This window comes from Nelumbo lutea, chromosome 1 (genome assembly GCF_056320005.1).
Source record: "Nelumbo lutea isolate HS-2025 chromosome 1, American lotus-T2T, whole genome shotgun sequence".
In the NCBI taxonomy this organism is placed as follows: Eukaryota; Viridiplantae; Streptophyta; class Magnoliopsida; order Proteales; family Nelumbonaceae; genus Nelumbo; species Nelumbo lutea.
Window position 1 is genome coordinate 86,472,837 of NC_142684.1, and position 22,114 is coordinate 86,494,950.

At 38.5% G+C, this 22,114-nt stretch overlaps 2 protein-coding genes across 4 annotated transcripts; both read left to right on the forward strand.

Annotated features, from left to right (window-relative positions):
• The first annotated feature begins 1,186 nt into the window (after positions 1–1,186).
• On the forward strand, positions 1,187–14,669 carry LOC148875887 (putative ubiquitin-conjugating enzyme E2 38). The gene is made up of 8 exons (XM_088965644.1): positions 1,187–1,455; positions 1,568–1,661; positions 8,892–9,029; positions 9,129–9,569; positions 11,655–11,718; positions 12,785–12,924; positions 13,012–13,323; positions 14,046–14,669. The coding sequence occupies exons 1-8, from the start codon at positions 1,412–1,414 to the stop codon at positions 14,406–14,408; spliced, it is 1,596 nt and encodes a 531-aa protein (XP_088821770.1). The 5' UTR covers positions 1,187–1,411; the 3' UTR covers positions 14,409–14,669.
• A 1,964-nt stretch (positions 14,670–16,633) lies between these two features.
• LOC148875888 (DUF2921 family protein, putative (DUF2921)) lies at positions 16,634–21,792 on the forward strand. Of its 3 annotated transcripts, none has more exons than XM_088965649.1 (2): positions 16,634–19,538; positions 21,519–21,792. In XM_088965649.1, the coding sequence occupies exons 1-2, from the start codon at positions 16,668–16,670 to the stop codon at positions 21,552–21,554; spliced, it is 2,907 nt and encodes a 968-aa protein (XP_088821775.1). In that variant the 5' UTR covers positions 16,634–16,667; the 3' UTR covers positions 21,555–21,792. The 3 variants fall into 3 exon arrangements, with proteins under 3 accessions (XP_088821775.1, XP_088821776.1, XP_088821774.1); XM_088965650.1 differs by lacking the exon at positions 21,519–21,792 and adding an exon at positions 19,849–20,406 and having other exon boundaries at positions 16,634–19,554; XM_088965648.1 differs by lacking the exon at positions 21,519–21,792 and adding an exon at positions 19,849–20,406.
• Positions 21,793–22,114: the final 322 nt, after the last annotated feature.

The following is a 22,114-nucleotide window of genomic DNA, read 5'->3' on the forward strand; positions in this document are numbered from 1 at the left end:
ACTTAACACTAATATTAATATTTGGTGGGTGCTCTTGTCATCGTGCTACCAAACAGGATTTTCATTAGTCATTTGACTGAGGGTGTTCAATAAAATATTTAACCCACGGTTTTCTCAATAATCCACATTGGAAGTACTATTATCAAAGATATTTGTACCTACCTTCTAGGTCAAATTGACCAAATTGGTGTCCTACTTGACCAACCTACCCTTAACTATTTAATATTTAACCATAATAGTCATTTAACTAGGGTTGTTTTAGTGATTTACAATTAAAACAAAAGAAATATTGGACCTGTTTGTCTGGGTTCCCTTTCAACTTTTACCTCTCTCATCCAGTTAAAGCGTAATAATTAAAAAATTGTTGCCTTGTTGGGTATAGTCTTTTATACACGCCGATTTATGGCCCAAATCATAGTATCAGTTTATCCATCATCCATTCGTCCATGTTGTGGTGGGCCTCAATTCTTGAAACAAGCGAAGGGCCCATCTCCGGCTAATTTGACTCCAAACCCAAAATATACAGCCCATCAAATAATGGTTAAGTAAATACAAAACTCGAAAGGAGAGCACCAAAGCCTACTAAGGACAGTTGGGCCCACACGAGTTTAGACCCTTTCTGACCCATTTCCAAGAAAAATAGGCATCTCACGTGCGGGTCACTGAATAAAATATGATCCACGTACCCCAGAACTTGGAAGGAACACGTGTCGATATCTTGCAGATTTGGGCTCTGTTCTCTGGGCCTTCTCATTGGATTACATCCTACGCGAAAGAAATGGAATGCTGCTTCAGTATATCTCCTTGGAGGCCCACGATCCACGACGAGTTCCTCGGTTAAGTAATTATGATTTATTAATATCTGTTTATTTTGTTAACCAACACATCTCAGAGATAAATGTGGGTCAGGAAGCAATGATGGGGCAAATCTGTACTGGATACATGCCAAATTGATCAGACGGTTAACGGAGTATGACCCACCAAAATTTTCCTTAAGCTACACGTGGCGTAGACAAGTCAGACCGTACTCCACAAGCTCAGAGGCGGGGCCATGGATTAGGCTCTCGACAGTCGTAGAGGAAAAAGCAGAAGTTCTCGTCGCGTTTTGAGGGGTATTATTGGTAATTAAGAGTTGAAGACGGAGCAATTTGTTAGTATAATACGTCCCGCTATTTTCGCGTGGTGCGAGTAAGTCTACTTATTAAAAGGCGCGAATCGGAGGAGAGAGAGAAAGGAGAGAAGAATTTTTAGAAGGGCAACAGAGAGTCCTCGTTCCCTCTCTTTCTTCGTTTTTATTCATTTTAGTTAACTGAAAAGGCAAGAAAAGGAGAATCAGAGTGGAAGTAGGAGAGACTGGGAAGGAGGAGCATACGGAGAGGGAGAAGTGCAAGACAAGAGGAGGCGATCGTTAATGGAGCAGGCGCCCTTGGCCAGACACGTCATTAGAAAATCCAAGTACCGGACCTTTTTTTCTTTCCTTTATTCTTTCTGGACTTGTGAATCTTGCGTTGGAAGTCTTCCCGTACTGTTCCGATTTTTGGTTTGTTTGGCGATAATTTGATTGCAGGCTCAGAGTAATGTCGGGCGGTAGTTCTTCACTTTATGATCCCGACGTCATCGATATCACGCCGCCGGCTGCTCAAAAGCTCAAACATAACAAGGTGATATTTTCTTGATTAATCGGTTGAGAAATCTCCCTTTCTTTGTCTGTTTATTCTCTTGTCTGGTCGCTCTTATTGTTATACTGAGTTTCTTATTCCTGGTTGTCATATGGAAAAAAAGAGTGATCGATTTTGATTTTAGAGACAATTGAGTGTTCTGTGATTATTTTCATGGGTTCTGATGGTTCTGGTGGCTTCCTTCATTTTAAATATTATATAATAGATATTGATCAGGAAGTAAGGAATTTTTTTTATCTATAGGGTGCCTTTCTTTCTGTCGAAAGGGCTTAAATTTGGCTGTTATGGATACCTCAACTCAGATACGAATATTTGTTTTCGCTGATTTGTGCTGTTATTAGTAATGTTGGTATTACTTGTCGATAGACTTAGTTCTTGTTCCTCTGTTAATTACGTTTCGGGAATGGGGATATTGCTTTCATGAGTAGAGTGTCACAATCTAGACTATTAAGAGCCTACCATATTGGTTGTATGATAAGATAGATTAAGATTTGATTTTCAAATCCCATTATAATGGGTTATTGTGATGTATTGTATCTCATGCTAAAACTGCCTCGTTCTTTAAATTCGCACAGGAGGACTATTCGATAACTTAAATGCATGTTATTATGCTTTTTTCCCGTTTCCCTGATTTTAACCATATTTCAACAGAATATGTTCATTAGCTCCAAGTAGTTGCTTACTGTTAAATGCTCATTAACAATTCCAGCCACACCAACTGTTTGAAATCTTGTTGCAGCCTCCAAAGAGCCCAGATAGCTAGGAGCCTGGGTTTATCATTAGGCAATGGCCTTTTTAAATTACACTCCTACATACTGGAATTAATTTGACTAATTTTGTCAACTATTGCAGCTGTTCCTAGATTCTTGTGAATATACTTACTGTAATTTTAGTCCAACTTATCTTGTCCATCGCTCAAGATGAGATGTGCAAGTTTAAGCAGTTCTTCATGAAATCTAAAACAATGGTGCTTTCACCATAAGTCATCTCGTTATTACACCTAAAAAATGATTCTTTCACCAAGTTTTGTTGGAACCTTGGAATCATGAAGCATGAATGCATTTTGAATTTCAACTAACAAATAGAGAATGCACTAAGAAAAATAGTCCAGTTAAAATGATATTGTTCTTTGAATAGTATTCCACAACAGTAATTTTATTGGTTATTGAAGAAGTGCTCTTATGTTTTTAGTGTCACAGAGCTAACACAAGAAACTGAAGATGTTATTTTATTGAGTATTTGAGTTTGTCTGCATGCATGATAAGTTATATTTCATACTGATGGAGATCTGTAGATTGTTGGGGATGCTATGTTTTGGGGTCTATTGGATGGCATGGCGTAGTGGTTCTCTTCTGTGATGATTTTATTGCATGGATCAGTTTTTGCAATTCACTTTTAAAGGAGCCCATTTCTATTGGATAACCAGGTTAGTTTTACATAGGGCTGACTTTTGGTTGAGAAGAGCCTAATTTGATTGATTGGCTTCCTTTAGGTGTTTTGGTGGATGCTGTTGCCTTTGGTATGACAGTCTGGTGGGTGGGTATCTAGTTCTAATTTGGGTGCTACACTGCTATTTGGTTTTGGAAAAAGATTCTTAGAGGCTTCTTGCTTTTTTTGTGTGTGCATGTATATGGTCATGAGGGAGTAAGCTTTTGGTTTTAATGAGTTGACAATGGATTAAAAAGGGATCTGAACTGGGAGGCGGTTTTAGTGTTCCAGTTTTGTCTTTTCTTTCTACAGATGTTAGTGTTCATGGGAGTTTTTCTAAGTTGCTTCTTTTACTCTTTAGGAAAAAAGGCCATTACCCAATGATGGTCCTAGCCATCCAGGATTGGAGGGATAGACTGGATACGGACCTGTTTTTTATCTCTTCTTTTGCACAAAATGGCTATTTTAGACTTGGAATCTTTGTTCTCTCACATTTCAGTCCAAGGTTTTGCCATGGCATCAAGCAATGGCCCCTAGGGAGAAAGTGTATTTTGTCGAATAGAGTCAAACTTTAAAAGGGCCATTCCTTAACGTGATGGATAAAATCTTGGGCTGAGAAGCATGAAAATACAGGTTTGATTCAAAGTGTTGCCAATTTTATGCTAATGTGCCAAGAAATGGCTTTCAGTAGGATGACTTTGGTAGTAGATAGTGCCAAGAAATTTGATTCTTTTGCCTACTTTGCTTAGACCAAATCAGTGATTTAAAAGGCGCGCCTAAGCGCACAGGCGAGGCGCATTTTGGGGTATGCGCCTCACCCAGGTCCTAGGCACATCCCTTTCAAAAAGCGCACGCCTAGTGTGCCTAGGTGTGCGCCTGATGCACCTTACGCCTCAGCCCAGGCGTGCGCCTTTTAAAATTTTGTGCTTTTTTCCTTTTTTGAGTCTAATTGTTGGGTTTTACATGCTTGAAAATGCTTTATATGTTTCCATTTATTTTTAAATTTTCATTTGAATACGCTTTACATGTTATATTTATGTATTTTAATTTTAGATAATTGGTTTTTTAAAACATTTTTTTTTAATTTATGTTTATATTTTTTATTAACATTATGTTTAATATTTTTGAATCTTTTGCTTTTTTTTTTTTGAATTTTCTGGCTTTTTTTTTATTTTTTAGGTTTTTTTTTTGTAGTTTTGCACCTTTCTTAAAAAGGTGCCCCTCGCCTTGCGCCTCAGGCACAAATTGGCTCTTGTGCCTTTTTTGTGCCTTGTGCTTTTAAAACACTGGACCAAATCCTGTCAGTCATCTCAGGTTATTATTACTCAATGTAGTTAATGTGTTGCCTAGACATTTTGGAGGCCCATCACCTATGCATGTTGGAGGCTCATTGCCTAGGTGGGAGACTGGGAGTATGGATATATAAATATCTTAATAGGGGCAAACAACTATATTCTTTTCATAAAATGGTAATTTGGTATGAGTATGTAGCCCATTTTGGGTCAATAAAAATGTATGCAAAGTTAACACTCTTGATAACCTCCAAGAGAGGGGGCCTTATTGGTGTCTCTCACCAAACATTTGTTTCTTTTTTGTGGCAAATTTTGAAGCTATATTTCACTTGATAACTTCAAGAATCAAAATATGGATATGATATGCCATATATGAAGCAAGCCATATCTGTATCAGTGTGCACAAATACTCATGGATACACCGATACATGCATATTTTAAAAGGCTTAAACCTTTAGGATGATTGATCCCATCCTTATAATTCTTTTAAAATATAAAAGTAAAAAAAAAATAAAAAAACGGTGTATCAATACGCACCGATACCCAACTTTTGCCGTATTGATATTTTGATGTTTGAACTTCTTATGCTTATGCTACTAATATATGAGAATATGATATCTTTTTTCCTTGTTTGATGTTCGGTAGACTCCTCTGGATTCTATGCAAGGGTTATTTAGTTCAACTCTCTTCACCCTCACTATGAAGTGAAGGATGATCTTGCTGTGATGTGCCAGGGCAGCTAGTTTATGGGAAGAGAGAAATAGCAGAATTTTTAAAGAGAAAGTTAAAAGCAATAAAGTGGTCATTTGCAAATGTTAATTATACTAAGGGTACCACATTGAGTAGAAACTTTAAAGAAATTTGATTACATCATGACAGATGACATAATTAGAGATTGATCTCAAATGGCAAAAACATTGGTAATTAAATACATCTCACCCTTCCCCTTGTTGGTCTCTATCATTAGGGATGCATCAAATTGAACTTTGGTGGTTATAATCTTGGGAATTTGGGCCTATCTAAGTGGATTTTTCATAGATGATGCTGATGGGGATTTTAAATAAGTAGGACCAAAACAAAATATATGCAATGTAAATTTAATAACAACAACAACAACAAGGTATCTGATTTACTCATAACTGTGGTGGTGTTTGGGACCATCGTCATTTTCTTGAGCAAATGGTGCCACACCAGATTTTGAGAAAAAGGCAAAAAACATATTGGCATATGCCGTTTAGTTGGCTGTTTTCTCAAAAAACAGTAAGAAAACGTTTTGCAATTTTCTCAAAACATTGCCCATTTTAAAAAATGCAATTTTGGTGCTTTTTCTTTCCACAAAGCATTTTTTGATATGGCTTCTATATGGTGCCGTTTCCTCAGGAAACAGCAATGGAACCAAATAGCACCATGAAAAAATGTTTCTCAAAAACTGCAAAAAACGCAATGGTCCCAAAACCCCCTATGTAGTGACACTGGAGTCGTCTACTCGTCTCAAGACACTATTAGCAAACAGCATAATGTCAATGCAGGTCAGAGAATTAGCTTGCAATTGGGGAGACTAGGGGTGGTAAATGGATGGATTGGGTTGGATGTGGATTTCAGATCAACCCATCCACCAAGGCACCAACCACCCACCAGGGTTAACAATGGACTGGATATTTGTCCAATTTGATCTAGTGCCATATGAGTTCATTACAGATGGACCAGGCCCAATCTAATCTGATGAATAGTTTGGACTGGACTGGTCCAACTCAATGTCTTATTGGACCGTCCAACCTGTTCAAATTGGTTTTAATTCAGATTGGGTCCAACCCAAACCTGGATATTGGTTCAACCCTACCCAGTCCACTATAAATCCATTACAGATGGACCAGGTCCAATCTAATCCAATAAATACTTTGGACCATTAAGTCTAGACAGGTCCAATTCAATATGTCTTATTGGACCCTGTTCAAATTGATTTTGATTTGGATGGGGCCAACCCAAACCCAGCCATCGACACCCCTACTACCCATTTCCATTAATAAACCATTTTGACCAGGTTGGGTTGGAACCCAACCTAACCAACCCATTTCGACCTACTTAAATATTTAAATCCATGTGATTATTGCGTTGGTTCAACTAAATATACAAAATGGGACCCAATTTTTAAAAAAAAAAGGAGAGTGAGAAGAGAGAGAATATGAGAGGGAAGTGCTTAATGGCCATCCGTTACTTTGGCATGAGTGCTAAAGTGTCCCATGTGTCAAGGACGCATGGCATAAAAAGGGTGCTGTTTGGCTGCAATTTGCCTAGCCTTCTGTTTCTAGCAGATCCAGACCCCTTGTAAGTGCAGGGTTTAGAGGAGCATTCTCTAGTTGGTTAATTTGTTTTTCTTGGCTGTATTGCTTTGTGCGTTTGCAGCTGGTCCCCCTCATTCTATAGCAGTGCACAAGGGCAGCAAATGGGGTTTGTGGGGGAAGTGCCTTGATAGATCTTATTAAGATAAGAATTGGGCACTGGCCTTTGGCATGTGAAGAATTCAAAGGTGTTACTATGGATGAGCTAGTGAGAGGATGGCAGGTTGTGGCAGGGCATCAATCTAGAAGTCAACACTCAACAGAGACCAGTGGAATGGACAGCACCTGAGACCAGAAGGCTAAAACTCAAATTTGATGAATGCAGCCTAGGCAACCAAGGGGAATCTGGAATTGAATGTGTTTGTTAGAGAAAGTAACAGCAACATTTGTCTCAGTTATTCTGGACCATTTGGGCATGGCATTCTTTAAAAGCAGAAATCTAGCCTTTTAAGGACTAACCTTATCTCCATGTTAGGGTGGAAGGATTTAGTAGTGGAGGGTACTTTTAAACAGTTATAGAATGGATGCAAGCTGATGGGGATTCTCCTTGGAGTTACAGAGCACTAGTAAGATAGGCTCAAGCATTGGGCAAACAATTGAGCAGCTCATTCAAGTGGGTACCATGGTCTGCAATTTTGTTGGCTGATGCTCAGGCTAGAACACAGGTAATGAGGGATAATTTCCTATGGGGAACACCTAGACCGCGATTGGATGTGTAAAATTTTCTGTTTCTAAATGTTTGTAGCTGTCTAGGATTGAGTTATACTTTTCCTTCCTACTCATACTTTCAGGTAGGAGGGAGTTTTTTCATGAATACAAATTACTGTTTTGATCAAAACAAAAGAAAGGAAAGTGTCTGCAGATAATTGCTATTAGATGTTTTTGTTACACAAGTGTATGCTTGTATTGTTCTGGAGGAAGTTTTGGAGGTGCATTTAGTCGGGGATTATATTGTCTTGTGGAATTGGAAACTAATGGTAGTTGGAACTTGGAAGCACAATCTAGTTATTTGAAAAGGCTGTGATGATAACTTGTGAAGAATTAGAAATGATGTGATGCATGCATAATAGAGTTATTCTTGGATTCAAATGGTAGAGTTAATTGGGGAGTGTGGGACAAGTGGAGGTAGAGGTGGAAAATCTATGCAGTTATGCCAATATTTTCCTTGCATATTGGTTTAACATTGAAAGAGTCCAGATTTAATTTTAATGTACTTACAATAGATCCACATGCTTTTGATCAGGAATTATGTTCTCCAGTGATTTAATTCCTTGGGAACATTGGGTATTGTACTATGATATCACTGGGCTATCAATTGCTCATCTTCAATTTTTTCAGGTTATTGATCTTTCTATGATTGTTACAAAATTGCATAGAAGTTCGTACTTCAAGTTTTTAGGCTTCCAATGTCTACAAATTTGTGTGGGGTGTTCAACATTTGATGTAAGCCATGTTCATGGAGATAGGTGACAGTTTCTCGATAGAACTTGTTTAGCAATTTATTCATATATTCTGTATTGCTATGGAGTATTAAAACAAATAAGCTTATCTGCCTTTTTTCCTGTGAAATTGTTGCTTTTTGTAGTTCTCTACTATAGAATGTGGTTACAGTTTCTCAGAATTGCGGGGATTCTAGCCTTTTGTCTGAAAGAGATCACTGAAAAGAGGTGCTGTTGTTGGAGCTTTGCAGGAACAGAGTTCAAATCTGTAATTCTGGTTTACATGGATGTTATTCTTGGTGTTGTTCAGGTGTCTGAATTTAGTTGTTCTAGTCTCTAGGGTTGATCAGGGGCCTTCTCTCTCTTCTTCTTCTTCTTCTTTGGATTTTGTGTTGTTAAAATTTTGAAATTTAACACATCCTACACAAGTTGATAAAAATTTAAAATTTAACTTATCCTACAGAAGTTGATAAATGCTGTTTAATTTGGTATGTTAAATTATAGCTGTTTCTAGGATTATGATTATTCATCTACCCAGAAGTTCCATAATACCCCTAAGATTATCTTTATGTTGAACAGAACCAGTTCAGTCTTTACTGCTAATACAATCTGTGCCATGTCTCCTAAATTTTCTTTAGGTTCTGAAGCTATTTTTCTTTGATGATGCATCATAAGTATAATCAGGAACAAGGTTGTGATGATCTCTGTTTCTAGGTTGTTCCCCATGATATAATTGAAATTGATGAGGATGAACCATCTGAACTTTTGACCTTCAAAGAGACAATTGACATGAGTAACAAGGGGAAGGGAAAGGCAATTAAAGATGGATATGACAACTGGAAACAAATCATGGTATATGATCACTACTCCCCACAAATAGCTTCACTAGCCACCATTTTCCTTCCAGTAATCCTCACACAAATTGCCATATAACTATGTTGAACTTTCCAGGATGCTTTGGCCAATGATATTGTGTACCCAGCGACTGCAACAGATCTTGGATTGATGAATGAAGTTCCTCCATATCCTACAAGCAACTTTGGGCCACAATCACAGAATCCAGTCAATATAGATGATTTCGAGACTGATTTAACAGATTATTATGATGATGACTTGGTAGATTATGATGATAGTTTGACTTTGCAAGCTCAATTCGATGCCATGGACATCCCTCCTGGGGTAGAAGCATTAATCCCCTGGTTGGATGACCATTTAGAAGCTAAAAAGAAGGAAGCTACTACTAAAATAGTCCCTGGAATCTCAAGTTCTAGCAAGAAAGTGGAAGTGGAGGAAGATGAAGTTCTGAAGAAGTATAGACTATTCAAACGATTTGATACTGTTGAAAATTATTCAGACCATCACTATGTCAATAAAGGCTCAACAACAGAGAAGGTATTCTAGTTTGAGAAACAAACTTCTTCTTGTTCTGTCTTTAAATCATTCCTGGTATAAGGATAACATATTCTTTTTGGGAACTGTAAAGTAAAGTGATTTCATTAAAAATCAACTATAGAAACCTCGGTACGAAGAGAAATGAACAGCGGATATACAAAAAAAACAAAACAGCTCAGTACAGCCTCAATCCCTCAAACAAAAAACTACTCCTTACAAACAAAAAATTTAACTAAAAAAAAGCACTTGGATGTCTGCCTTTAAACAACAGGTGTATAGTCAGCTATGAGTGGATCATCCCCAGAATTTTCCTCGGAACATCTTTTGAGTTTATAATTCCTTCAAATAATCTGTTATTTCTTTCACTCCACACACAGAACAGTTGCAGGAATAATGCTCCAAGCCACTTTTCCAGCTTTACTCAGACCACTCAGCCACCAAGCCTCTATGAGTCTCCTAACATCTGCTGGGAAACATAGCCTTAGCACCAAATAATTCCACTACTCTTAACCACATCCAGTGAGTAAAATTGCAGTGTAACAGCAGATGACTTGATGATTCCACGTTCCCAATACATAGGGGACTTGCCATGTCCACCACTTCTAACCCTCTTTTGACAAAATTGTCTTTGGTTAGAATCTTATCCAGCACTGCTGACCAACAAAAAAAAAAGGCTATCTTTGAAGGCACAGTTCTAACCCATATTCTTTGACTTGGGAAGGAGATAGCTTCCTCCTTTGTAACTCTTTAAAAAACGAGTTTACAGAGAACACACCTGATTTCTCAAAGCTCCACACACTTTTATCTTCCCCTATTCCAGATATGTTCGAGTCATACTGAAGCTGGAGCAATCTGATTAGAGATGCCACCTCCCAATCATTTAAATTTCTCCTGAACTGAGGGTTCCAAGAGCAATGGCCATTCTGCCTTTCCAAACATTCAGCAACAGTTGCATTTTTGTTTGTGGTGATTTCAAACAGGTCCTGAAAAGCATTCTTTAAGGGACCTTCTTCACACCAGTTTACCAAGAAGAGCTGTGTTTACCTCTCTTTGAACAACAGATTTTCTTCCAATTCACGAAGTGGCATTTTCTTCCAATTCTCCAAGATAGGTTCCCAAATAGATTTGGATTTACAACTTTCTCCCAGAGGCATGCCCAAGTATCGAGAAGGAAGCTTTCCGACTTTACATCCCCAGTCATCTGCCCATTCTTCCATGTTTAACACTTCCTCCATAGCCATTAATTCACTCTTCAAGATGTTGACATGCAAGCCTGATACCACCTCAAACCATCTTAATATTGCCTTCACATTCCAGATTTGTTCCCAAGAAGCGTCACAGAAAAATAATGTGCCATCTGCAAATTGAAGAAGAGCTATCTCCACCTCCCCACTGCCTACTTTAAAACCTTCCAGCATTCCTCCCAATTGTTCTCTTTCTACCATCCTGTACAGGGCTTCTGTCACACAAATGAACAGAAGAGGGGAGAGAGGGTCCCCTTGTCTCAGACCCCTAGAACTTCTAAACATTCCACAAGAGCTACCATTCACTTCTAAACGTTCCAAAATTAAACCTCTTCAGCATATAGTCAAGAAAATTCCAGTTTACATGGTCATATACCTTCTCCATATCCACTTTGCATAACAGACCTGCTCTTCCACTTTTTCTCCTTGAATCTATTACCTCATTTGCAATGAGGACCCCATCCACTAGCATCCTGCCCCCTATAAAAGCTCCTTGAGATTCTGCAATCAGATTTGACATCACCTTTGCACTTAAGCTAATATCTTGTACAAGCTACTAATTAGGTTAATTGGTCTAAAATCTGCCAGCTTCACTGCCCCTTTCTTTTTCGGAACTAAGGTGATGAATGTTTGATTTAGGCTTCTTTCTAGAGAATCCCTTTCATGAAATTCACTTAACACATTCAACACGTTCATCTTCACATTTTCCCAACACTTCTTGTAAAACAGCATTGTGAACCCATCCAGATCTGGAGCCTTATCACCCTAAAACCCTTTTATCACTTCCCACACAAAACTTTTGATCAAGGGTAACATATTCTGTACTTTCTTTTTATGACAGCTAACAAGTGCTTGGACAAAGAAAATTCAGGAAGAATGGAAGATCCTGGAGGCTGGTTTACCTGGTAAGTGGAAGAAAATTCAGTAAACAAGTTCTTGTATTAAAAGAATTTATATAGGCTATGTTGGGCATTGCTTATCTATAACTTGTCTGTGTATGGGTAAGGGGTTTTTTTCTCCTTATTACTTAATGGCTTTTATCCTTCATATGGATATGACCACCCATTTTACCAAATTACCAAACAACTATACAATATCTTTTCTCCTTATTCTGTCATTACACATATTCTTTACTTTGCACCACCCTTTGTGATCTGCTTTCTTTAACCCCCCTTCCCCCGCCCCCCTAAGAAAAAAAAAAAAAACAAGAAAAGAAAAAAAGAGTTGCTCTAGAAAATAGCATAAGGAACAATAGCACAGTGGAAGATCAAGAGTCAGAACTCCACCAACTGATCAAATGACACCTGACACCTCCACCATGCGCAGATTTTACTCACTATGAAGACAAATGGAAGGACCTTCATCTAGGAAACCAATCACGTATGGGCCTTGATCTTATGAGGAACCTAGCTACACCAAAATGTGGCCAGACTCTGAGTTCAGCAATCCCTTTAGCAAGGCCATATAGAGGGACCTCACCAATTATTTTCTTCTTTATGGTTCAACCTTGCCAAGGTTTTACAAAAGACCAGAATTTAAGCCACCGATCTACCATCCAACAGAGTAAAACTCAAATTGTTTCTCCCTACTCAAGTAAAGACAAGATAGAATCTAGGACGGATCTCATTAAATTTTCAATTGCTTCTTCCTACTTGGTTTAGCTCCTGTTTGGAAATGCTTATTTTTAAGCACTTATGTGTTCTGGAAATAAGCCTAAATAAGTGTTTTTTCAGGAAATAAGCCCGTTTTAAATAAGCCAAAATTTTGCCTTTTTTTCAAGCTCCTTTTTTTGTGTTTCTGGCTCGACCTGTCATGAAATTTTTGATATACCTATATGACCCCCATTTGAAAGAAGCATTTTTTCACCAAACACTCCTAAGTGCCATTCCTATAAGCACTTATTTTTCCGATAAGCACTCCCAAATGGCAGCAGGAACTTATCTGTTTTTTATTTTGTATTAATTTTGACAGATGCAATATTTGTAAGAGTATATGAAGCGAGGATGGATCTCTTGAGGGCTGTCATTGTGGGAGCTGCAGGAACTCCATATCATGATGGTCTCTTCTTCTTTGATGTTTTCTTTCCTTCCAGATATCCTAGTATTCCACCGGTATGTTTTTGACGAAAAAATGATCACTATGATATCTCTTACAAAAAAAAGTAAAGGGAAACTGGATCTGTTTTTTGTTGCTGTCAGGAGGTGTACTACCATTCTGGAGGGCTTCGATTGAACCCAAACTTGTACAATTGCGGTAAAGTCTGCCTCAGCCTTCTGAACACTTGGCATGGGAGCAAGAATGAGAGATGGGACCCGAAGAAATCAACTGCACTACAAGTTCTGGTATCTATCCAAGCTTTGGTTCTTAATGCGAAACCCTACTTCAATGAGCCTGGATTTGCATCTACAGCTGGGCAGCCATATGCCGAACAGATGTCCCTTGAGTATAGTGAGAATGCATTTATCCTTTCATGCAGGACAATGTTATACTCGCTAAGAAATCCACCAAAGGTATGACCATTGCACTAACTATGCTCAGTAATCCTGTTTTTTGCTCCACGACAAGGAAGCCTGGTCTATGAAGACAGAATATGAGCATAATTCTCCCTTTGACATGAGTTTAGGGTAAGGTTGGCGCCCTAGGCAACCTGGGCAGACAATCTTGGACTGTATATGCATGTCCCTGTGTTATATAATGTATCATGTTTATTTAATTGTTATTAACAATGCAATCTTGGATTACTACAAACAAATTAAATTGATATTATCAGCATATTGAGCCCTTAACCTTAAATACTTGAATAGAAGAATATTAACATGATCAAGGAAGATCAAACACTTAAGATTAAGCTGATACTGGCCTCAGCCCAATGCAATTCAAACTTGCTTCAAGTTGCATTCCCTATTTGTTATTGAACTCGAGCTATAGAACCGTAGCACTTGACCTTTTAATATCAGATTGCCCCCTACCTGGACTAAAAGCTCACCTCTGTGTCGGCCATTAGTCATCAACCTGGTGATGAAAATTTGTGCTGTGTTACATCACAGATATGAGATCTTAGTAACATCCATTTGTGTATTGGATGGACAGACAGTGGACCATGCGGATTTTAAATTGTGACACTCGCATTTGCATTTGAGCTTTTGGGACTGTGATGTGTATTTGACTCTTCCTTTTCCATTTGTGTTTCTCGGACTAGACTATAATCTGAACCACTGGACTCTTTCTGCAGCATTTTGAGGACTTTGTGAAAGGGCATTTCCGCAAAAATGCACTTTATATTCTGGTGGCTTGTAAAGCATATATGCATGGTGCTCAAGTAGGGTGTCTTGTTGGAGGAGGAATACAGGACGTTGACCAGGGTGACAAGAGCTGCTCAATGAATTTTAGGAAAAATGTGGCTGATATTGTCAAGTTGCTTGTTCCGGCGTTCTCCAGAAATGGAAGCAAGAACTGTGAGCAGTTCCTTCCTTCGATAGACAATAGCAAGGAGGGACACAACAAAATACCAAGTTTGGTGGGACAGAGTACAGCACTAACGTTGGCACTGCCTAATGCCCCTAATCCAACACTAAGTTGGGGATTGCATATTTAAAGCTAGGGTCTAGTTTGGGCAAATGGAACTGAGGTCAGTTTGCATGAAAGGGCATTTACTTGGATGTCCCAGTTTTTGATGGAATAGGTTGTTGGCAAATATTCTGAGCATATAATTATAATTAACTTGTAAATACGTGTAGATATGGCAGAAGTCGCAGCGTCTTTCTGGTTACTACATACATATTAGAATTTGTGGGATGTTGCAAACATGCAATTATTCTGGATTAATTTATAAATGCAGCACTTTTTTTTTATCTAATTCCATCTTATTGCTTGCTTAAAATTTCTGACGCACATTAGCAAAAAATGCATGGGATCTAGGAACATACTGATGCATCACAGATTTCTGACATGGCCATTTCTGTAAACACTCATTTTTAAACAGATGGTGGTTCACATTATTGGACCGGCAGCTGGTTCGACCCATTATTGGACCGGCAGCTGGTTCAACCCATATGAATATAGCAAGCATCAACATAGATAGCTCATAGGTCCAAAAAAACTCTCCAAGGGCACAAATTATCTTTTACCTCAAACCGCTCTTCTCAGAGGCATTTTTCATACCGAGCAGCAGGCAAGTTCCGGTTGACACGCATCAATCTAGTTGACGATGAATTTAAATCCAATTTATACAATTCTTTTTGCATTTAAAAAAGCTATTTGTAGAGGAATTATCATTTACTTTGGTCCAACCAAGAGCACAAATCTTCAGCCAGACCGGGAATTAAAAAAGATTACTCATCTATCACCGTATCACGTGGCCAATCCTAGGGCTGCAAATGGTATCCGATTATCCGATTATGAATTTGAATTTGATGCTATTTAGGGGTGATCTGAATTCGATCCGTTTATAATTGAACTGGATCTATCTCTCTCCCATCCGATACAATTCAATCCTATTGTATTATACTTATCATTGAAGTTGGTCTTGATGTTGTATTTTCACTAAATTGTTATATGTTCAAGTTTTATACAAGTATTTTTTTAATTCATTTGTTTACGAAGAATAATAATATATAATATTTTGGTCATTTTTAGTCTAATTTATTTATACTATTTAATATCTGATTCTAATTCAAATTTGATTCAAATCCGTTAAATATGATCTGATTCAAATTCGAATGTAAATAAATCAAATTTAGATATGCTTATATTTGATTCAATCTCAGATATGTTTGCAGCCCCCAACCCAGCAAATTCCCCACTAGGCATAGGATGCAAACGGATTAGATTAGATTTAAATTGAGGTATATTTGAATCTGATCCAGTAATATAAATCCGAGATTCGATCTGATCCGATTTCATTTCTGAAGAATTTTAATAAAAATATATTAATTTATATAAAAAAATAAAAATACAAATATTTTTCCAACTATTTTCATCATATATATTAATATATAGATATATTTTTATAAAAAAAATACAAAAATACAATATAATATATAGTTCGGATTACATCGGATAAAGAGTGATCAGAATTCGATTCAATTTTCAATTGGATGATATTGTCCGAGCTAAAAATCCGATACAGAAAGCATGATTGGATTCGGATCAGACCGGACCATGATCCGATACATTTGCACCCTAACTAGTAACTACGCAGTACGCACTATAATATTAAAAAAAAAAAAAAAGCACTACGAAATGGCAAAGCTGAATCATGTCGGCATTCTCCACAGACTGCACTTCGCTGAATTGAATGAACACCTTCAAGTCTCAACCATTTCCACTCATATAAAACAAAAAAGCCAAGGCTGAAATGGGAAATTCGTAAGCCTGCCTTTTTCTGTTTTCCTCTCTTTATTGTTTTCTTTGTATTTTTCTGTTTGATGGGAAAAAACTAATTCCAGGTCTTCAGTTGACGGCGTCCTCTGCACTGCCGCGTCACATCAGACCCCACTCTTCTCTAATATTACAAAATTATCTAACAAAGGCTTATGTTTTCAATAAATCCAGTCCTATTGTACTACCCTGATACGCCTATACGATTCTACGTAAAAGGAATCTTCTACATAAGGAATTAATATTTTGTTATCGTGGGCTCCATAGAAGGAATCATTTAATTTTCCGTGGATCATTGATGTTCATCTGCGCCACACAGATGACGCTCCACAAAGCCGCGTCCCGCACATCCCAACCGTGTATTAGGAACATCTCCATCGGCCGCCAATGACCTGAAAGTTAATTAGTCTCTCCATATTTCAATCAGAGATTCCACACAGAAGAGAGAGAGAGAGACCTACCTATAAATTGATGGATGATTGAATGCAGTGCTTTAGACGTTAGAGGCAGACGAATGGCGACTGAGTTTGCTTGGTCTTACCATTCATTGAAGAAATTTGGGGCTAGGGTTCTGGGTTTCTCATTGATCTCTTTACAGAGGAATCAACTGCTATGGATTCATATCTTGTTGTTCCTCTTCAATATCGCCTGTGCAGCCTCCATTTCTTCTTCGGCTTCTCGACTCTCTTACAGCGATCACTGTGATTCGATCGTACCCCAACCCACCGCCAATGGTCCTCAGCGAATCTCCACCGCCGGAGTTCTCGAGTTGAGGAACGGATTCTACACCGGTGGCGATAAAATTCTAGGGCAAAATCCATCCTCCCCTTTTAATTTCCCGAAAGCTCTCTCCTTTCACAGCGGGCTTACGTATGCAACCGATACCGAAGGTGTCTACAAGATCGACGGGAGTTTGACCTTCCGAGCTGTAAACATGTACGCTTTTCTGGGGAACGAAACTCATGGTAGAAAGCTCTATGCACGGCTTCGGCCTCGTCCCCCTCGTTTTCCTATCCGGAGAGGTGGTGTGCGTTTCTCTCTTCGGGGCTTTTGGTCAGAGACTACTGGGAAACTTTGTATGGTCGGATCTGGTTCTGGTTACTCGAAAGAAGGTAACTTACTCGATCTTTCGGCTGTTTTTAAGCTTAACTATCCCAAGAATTCGACCATTGTAAGTAGTCTGGTTAGTGGAACCGTAGAGAGCTTGGATTCGATCGGTAGCTTGAATTATTTCGAACCAATTTCCATGCTGGCCTTCGCTGAGAAGAACTACGAGTATTCATTTACTTCAAAAGAAAGTGGAATTGTGTGTCCAAGTGCGGATGGTGATCAGGAGAATTCATCCCTTGGTATACAGCGGGGTAGAAGTGTTTGCAAGAAGCTCCATAGGCTTGCTAATGTGGTTAAATTGGAGTATGGAAGTGATTGTGATCCTGGTAAGAATTGTAGTCCCCTTCCTAGGAGTGTTGGGTTTTTGCCTGGCTTTATGTCCTTCAACACGGCCCAGTGTTCAGATGAGCAAAGGTTGCGATTATTATTAGTGTTTTCTAATACTAGCTATTACGGGTATAACCATCTTTTAGATCCCAACACCACTTTGGTTGCTGAAGGAACATGGAATGCAGAGAATAATCAACTGTGCATTGTGGCCTGTCGGATCTTGAATCTTAACAGTTCTCTGGCTGATGCTTCTGTTGGGGATTGCTCAATTAGGTTGACCTTGAGATTCAATGCAATCTTGTCAATTAGAAACAGGAGTCATGTCCTAGGACAACTTTGGCATAATGGAACCATGAATAGTTCGGCTTATTTTAATAGGATTATGTTTAAGAGTTTTGAGAACAGAATAGTGGGGATTGCAGGTATGAGATATGAATACACAAAAACTGAAAGTGCAAGGAACATGTGTACAAAGAACAAAGATGTTAAGAGCAAAGGAAAGCAGTATCCTGGTGGACATTCGTATGACATGAGATTTGACATGTCTGTGAAAAATACCCAAAGAAAATTGGCATGGGGTTATTCAACCCCACTCTATATTGGTGATCGGTTTTATGACAGCTATTCTGTTCCTTTGTCAACACAAGCAAACTCTGCAGTTGCAGTCAATAAAACTAGTCAAGGCAGCCTACTGAATGTCAGCTATGTTATAAGCTTCACACCACCATCTGATTTCAAATTGGATGGGAGTCCTTCAACTGATGCTATAGAAATTTCGGCTGAAGGGGTCTATGATACAAAGACTGGAAGCCTATGTATGGTGGGCTGCCGGTATCTGGGCTCAAACCATCAGAAATTAACAAAAGATGCTTCCTTGGACTGTGAACTTCTCATCAATGTCCAATTCCCTTCATTAAATGCTAAGAGTGGAGGTTACATAAAGGGAACCATCAAAAGCACAAGGAGATCATCGGACCCTCTTTTCTTCAAACCTTTAGAGTTGTCTTCAACCTCCATTGCTACAAAAGAAGCAGGGGAATCCATCTGGAGGATGGATCTGGAGATCAGCATGGTTTTGATATCTAATACTTTTGCATGTGTATTTGTGGGATTACAGTTGCTTTATGTGAAAAGGAACCCTGATGTGCTTCCACTTATCTCCCTTGTGATGCTTGTGGTTCTTACCCTGGGCCACATGATCCCTCTAGTACTAAACTTTGAGGCCTTATTCTTGGCAAACCGCAACCGGCAAAATGTACTGCTAGGAAGTGGTGGATGGCTTGAAGTGAATGAAGTGATAGTAAGGGTAGTTACAATGGTAGCTTTCCTAATGCAATTCCGTCTTCTCCAACTGACATGGTCCTCAAGATTGGTTGATGGAAGCACAAAGGAATTGTGGGTTGCTGAGAAGAGGGCTCTTTTTGTGTCACTACCATTATATGTGGTTGGGGGGCTGATTGCTTGGTTTGTGCAGTGGTGGAAGACTATTTATGAGGCTCCAGTATCCCATGCACGCTTTGTTGCTGATTATCAACGGCATTCTCTCTTGGGAGACCTGAGGTCTTATGCTGGTTTGGTCCTAGATGGTTTTCTACTCCCTCAGATCCTGCTCAATTTATTCTGGAACTCAAGAGAAAAGGCTCTTGCACCATCATTTTATGTTGGAACTACTGCTGTCCGTCTGTTACCACATGCATATGATCTTTATAGGGCCCACAGATATGTACCCTACTTTGGTGTATCGTACATCTATGCTAATCCTGGTGCAGATTTTTACTCCACTGCCTGGGATGTCATTATCCCTTGTGGTGGTTTGCTGTTTGCTCTTCTCATTTACTTGCAGCAGCAGTTTGGTGGTCGTTGCGTCCTTCCATCAAGATATAGAAAACCTGCCTCTTATGAAAAGGTACCTGTAGTTAGCGGTGAGTGATTGTAAGGGTAACTTAGCCTCCCCAGTTTTCTGTTGTTACTAGTTGTAGACTTCATACCTGTGCATAAAAGTAATGGTGAGTCTAAGCAGTTATATAATGCTGCAAGTGTAGGCATTAAGTACATACTTTTATTGTTTTTGTATTCTTCAAGAAAATTTCAACTGATATTTTACTGTGTTTCTTCCCTGGCTTAATTCCTTAAAAGTACACACATAGATTAGCATTTGATTGTTTTATAAGTGACATAAAATGAATTTTCCTTAATTTTTTAATGATTGTTTCTAGGTTCCCAATGAATGTCTTTGTCATCTAAATGCTTGAATGGTTTTATGTGCCGAACTGTTGCCTTTGCCACGTGTTGCGTAACTACGAGGTCGGGTCAAATCTTCCTTCATCACACAACATTGGCTGTTGCAGCTGAATTTTTTATTATTCTTAACTCAAATTGAGATTCACACCATTCACATAGTTGGCAAGGCATTGAGGTGGTCGCATCCAGGGTAAGGTTAGCAAGAGGAGTTTGTTTCAAGCAAAGAATTAGTCTAGCGAGTCCCCTACCATTGCCAGACCAGCGTAGGCACCGAGGTCGTCATGCCCAAGTTAGCCTTCCAAAAACTAGCACCCGAAGAATGGATGTTAGTTTGTGCCTTGGTGGATAGTGTTCTCTTAAGGCACTGAATGGATACCTTGCTGATGTATGTAGTTCTTATTTTATTTTCTTTTTATATTCATATTGTTGCTTTGGATGTTTGTGATGGAAAATGATTCACTGATAGCATAGAAAATAGAAACGAGGCTTAAAACAAAAGAAAGCAACAGAGTTCCTTTTGAGTTTTGTCCCAATTAGCGGTTTGTGGATATGAAATTGCCGCAAAAGGTATATCAACTAGTCAAGGTTGTACTCTTTGTAAAACAAGGATTACAATCCCTTATCCTCTCTAACCTTATATTTCTGTGCTTGTCAAATTTTTAATATCCCTTTTTTTTCAAGGTTTGAAATTTCAAAACATCAAAATTATGGTAAAGATAATTTTAAGAGGTGTATTAGGATATGCAGGTAGAATACATGGAAAGCATGGCTATGAAATCCAAATATATATACGTAGAGTCAAGGTTTTAAAAGGCTAAATGAAAGTTGAGGCATTATAGTAAGCTTCAAAATGTTGCAATGCTGAAGTCTTGAGGCAAAATTTATGCACCTTGCCTCACGGTGTATGTCTCATATTTTTCAGGGACTCTTAAAAATAAGGGAAATTTTCCGATTAGCATCTTGTATTTTGGGTCTAGTGTCATTTTTGTCTCTGAATTTTAAAACGCAATAATTCAGTATCTGAATTTTTTTAACGTGTCATCTAATTTTCTTTATTAATCATCTAAATATTAATAAAAAATGAATATTAATAAATCGATTTCTATTCAAAAAAAAGTCGGGGTCTCTAAAAGAAGCAAAGGTTTGAAACTCTTTATTTTGTCAGTGAGAATTTTCCCTAACAATGTGAGGTTGCTGTTTGAATAATTGCTGTCAACGAATTCCAGCCCTTGGAACAATCTTATGGAAAGCCAATGCTGTGATGTAATTACTTGTAACGACCTCGACCAAAATGTTGAAAAGGGTTTCAATCCCGGAATGTATTGTTACTGGGCCTGATGAGTCAGGACTCGGTTACCAGGATGCGCAAGTCCTCGACTCTATCCAGGTTTGCAGCTGGGATAGATATGACAAAATTCCACGCTTCCATTGCTTTTCATTTGCCACGTGTTGTTATCATAGTTGAACACCTCTCTGTAATCTGATTCAGACCTTAAACCTTAAATCTTGAACTCTCCTATTAAAATTCACATATGCGCCCAACAGAATCTCTCGTGATGGAGCCTCATCACTATTCTTTCATTTGCCGAAAACCATGGCAGCTCTGATAAATCTTATTCCTCATCATCTTTTACCCTTTGCACAGGCCAGTTTCGTGGGTTGGCTCGTGGCCGACTCGTGATAAGCAACAGCCAATCCGTCGACGACTATGAAGAATTCGGTGATGGAAGATCTCACAACGAGGATAGCGACTTTGGGTCTTTGACCAAGACGATGAGGGGAATCTTAAGTATTTCAACGGATCCTTCTCTATCTCTCTCCATCTATGAAGTGATCAACAGGAATCTCTGGTTGAATCATACACGACTCTGTTTTACTTTTCATTCTTCTTTTTAAACAGTTTTTGAAGGGGTTTTAAAGAGATGCAGGTAGTCTTAGAACTATAAAGGAGAGCATATGCTTAAATATTAGAAATTATAATAAATATACAATGGAAATGGACTAAATTTTCCAGAAAAAAAAAAGTCAAAACAGTGATTGAAACTAAACCAAAAAGAAAAACTAAGAATATTAGTCACGTTTCTGATTTTCGTTATCTAAAGCTATGCGTTATGCACATAATCCATCTACGTCTTGTGTTTCTTCTCCCTTATGCAATTGAAAGTTTTTTCACAGATACGCCGGGAAAGAGAAGGGGAAGTGGGGCGGGAAGGTTTTTCAGGGACATATTCTTTGTTTGTT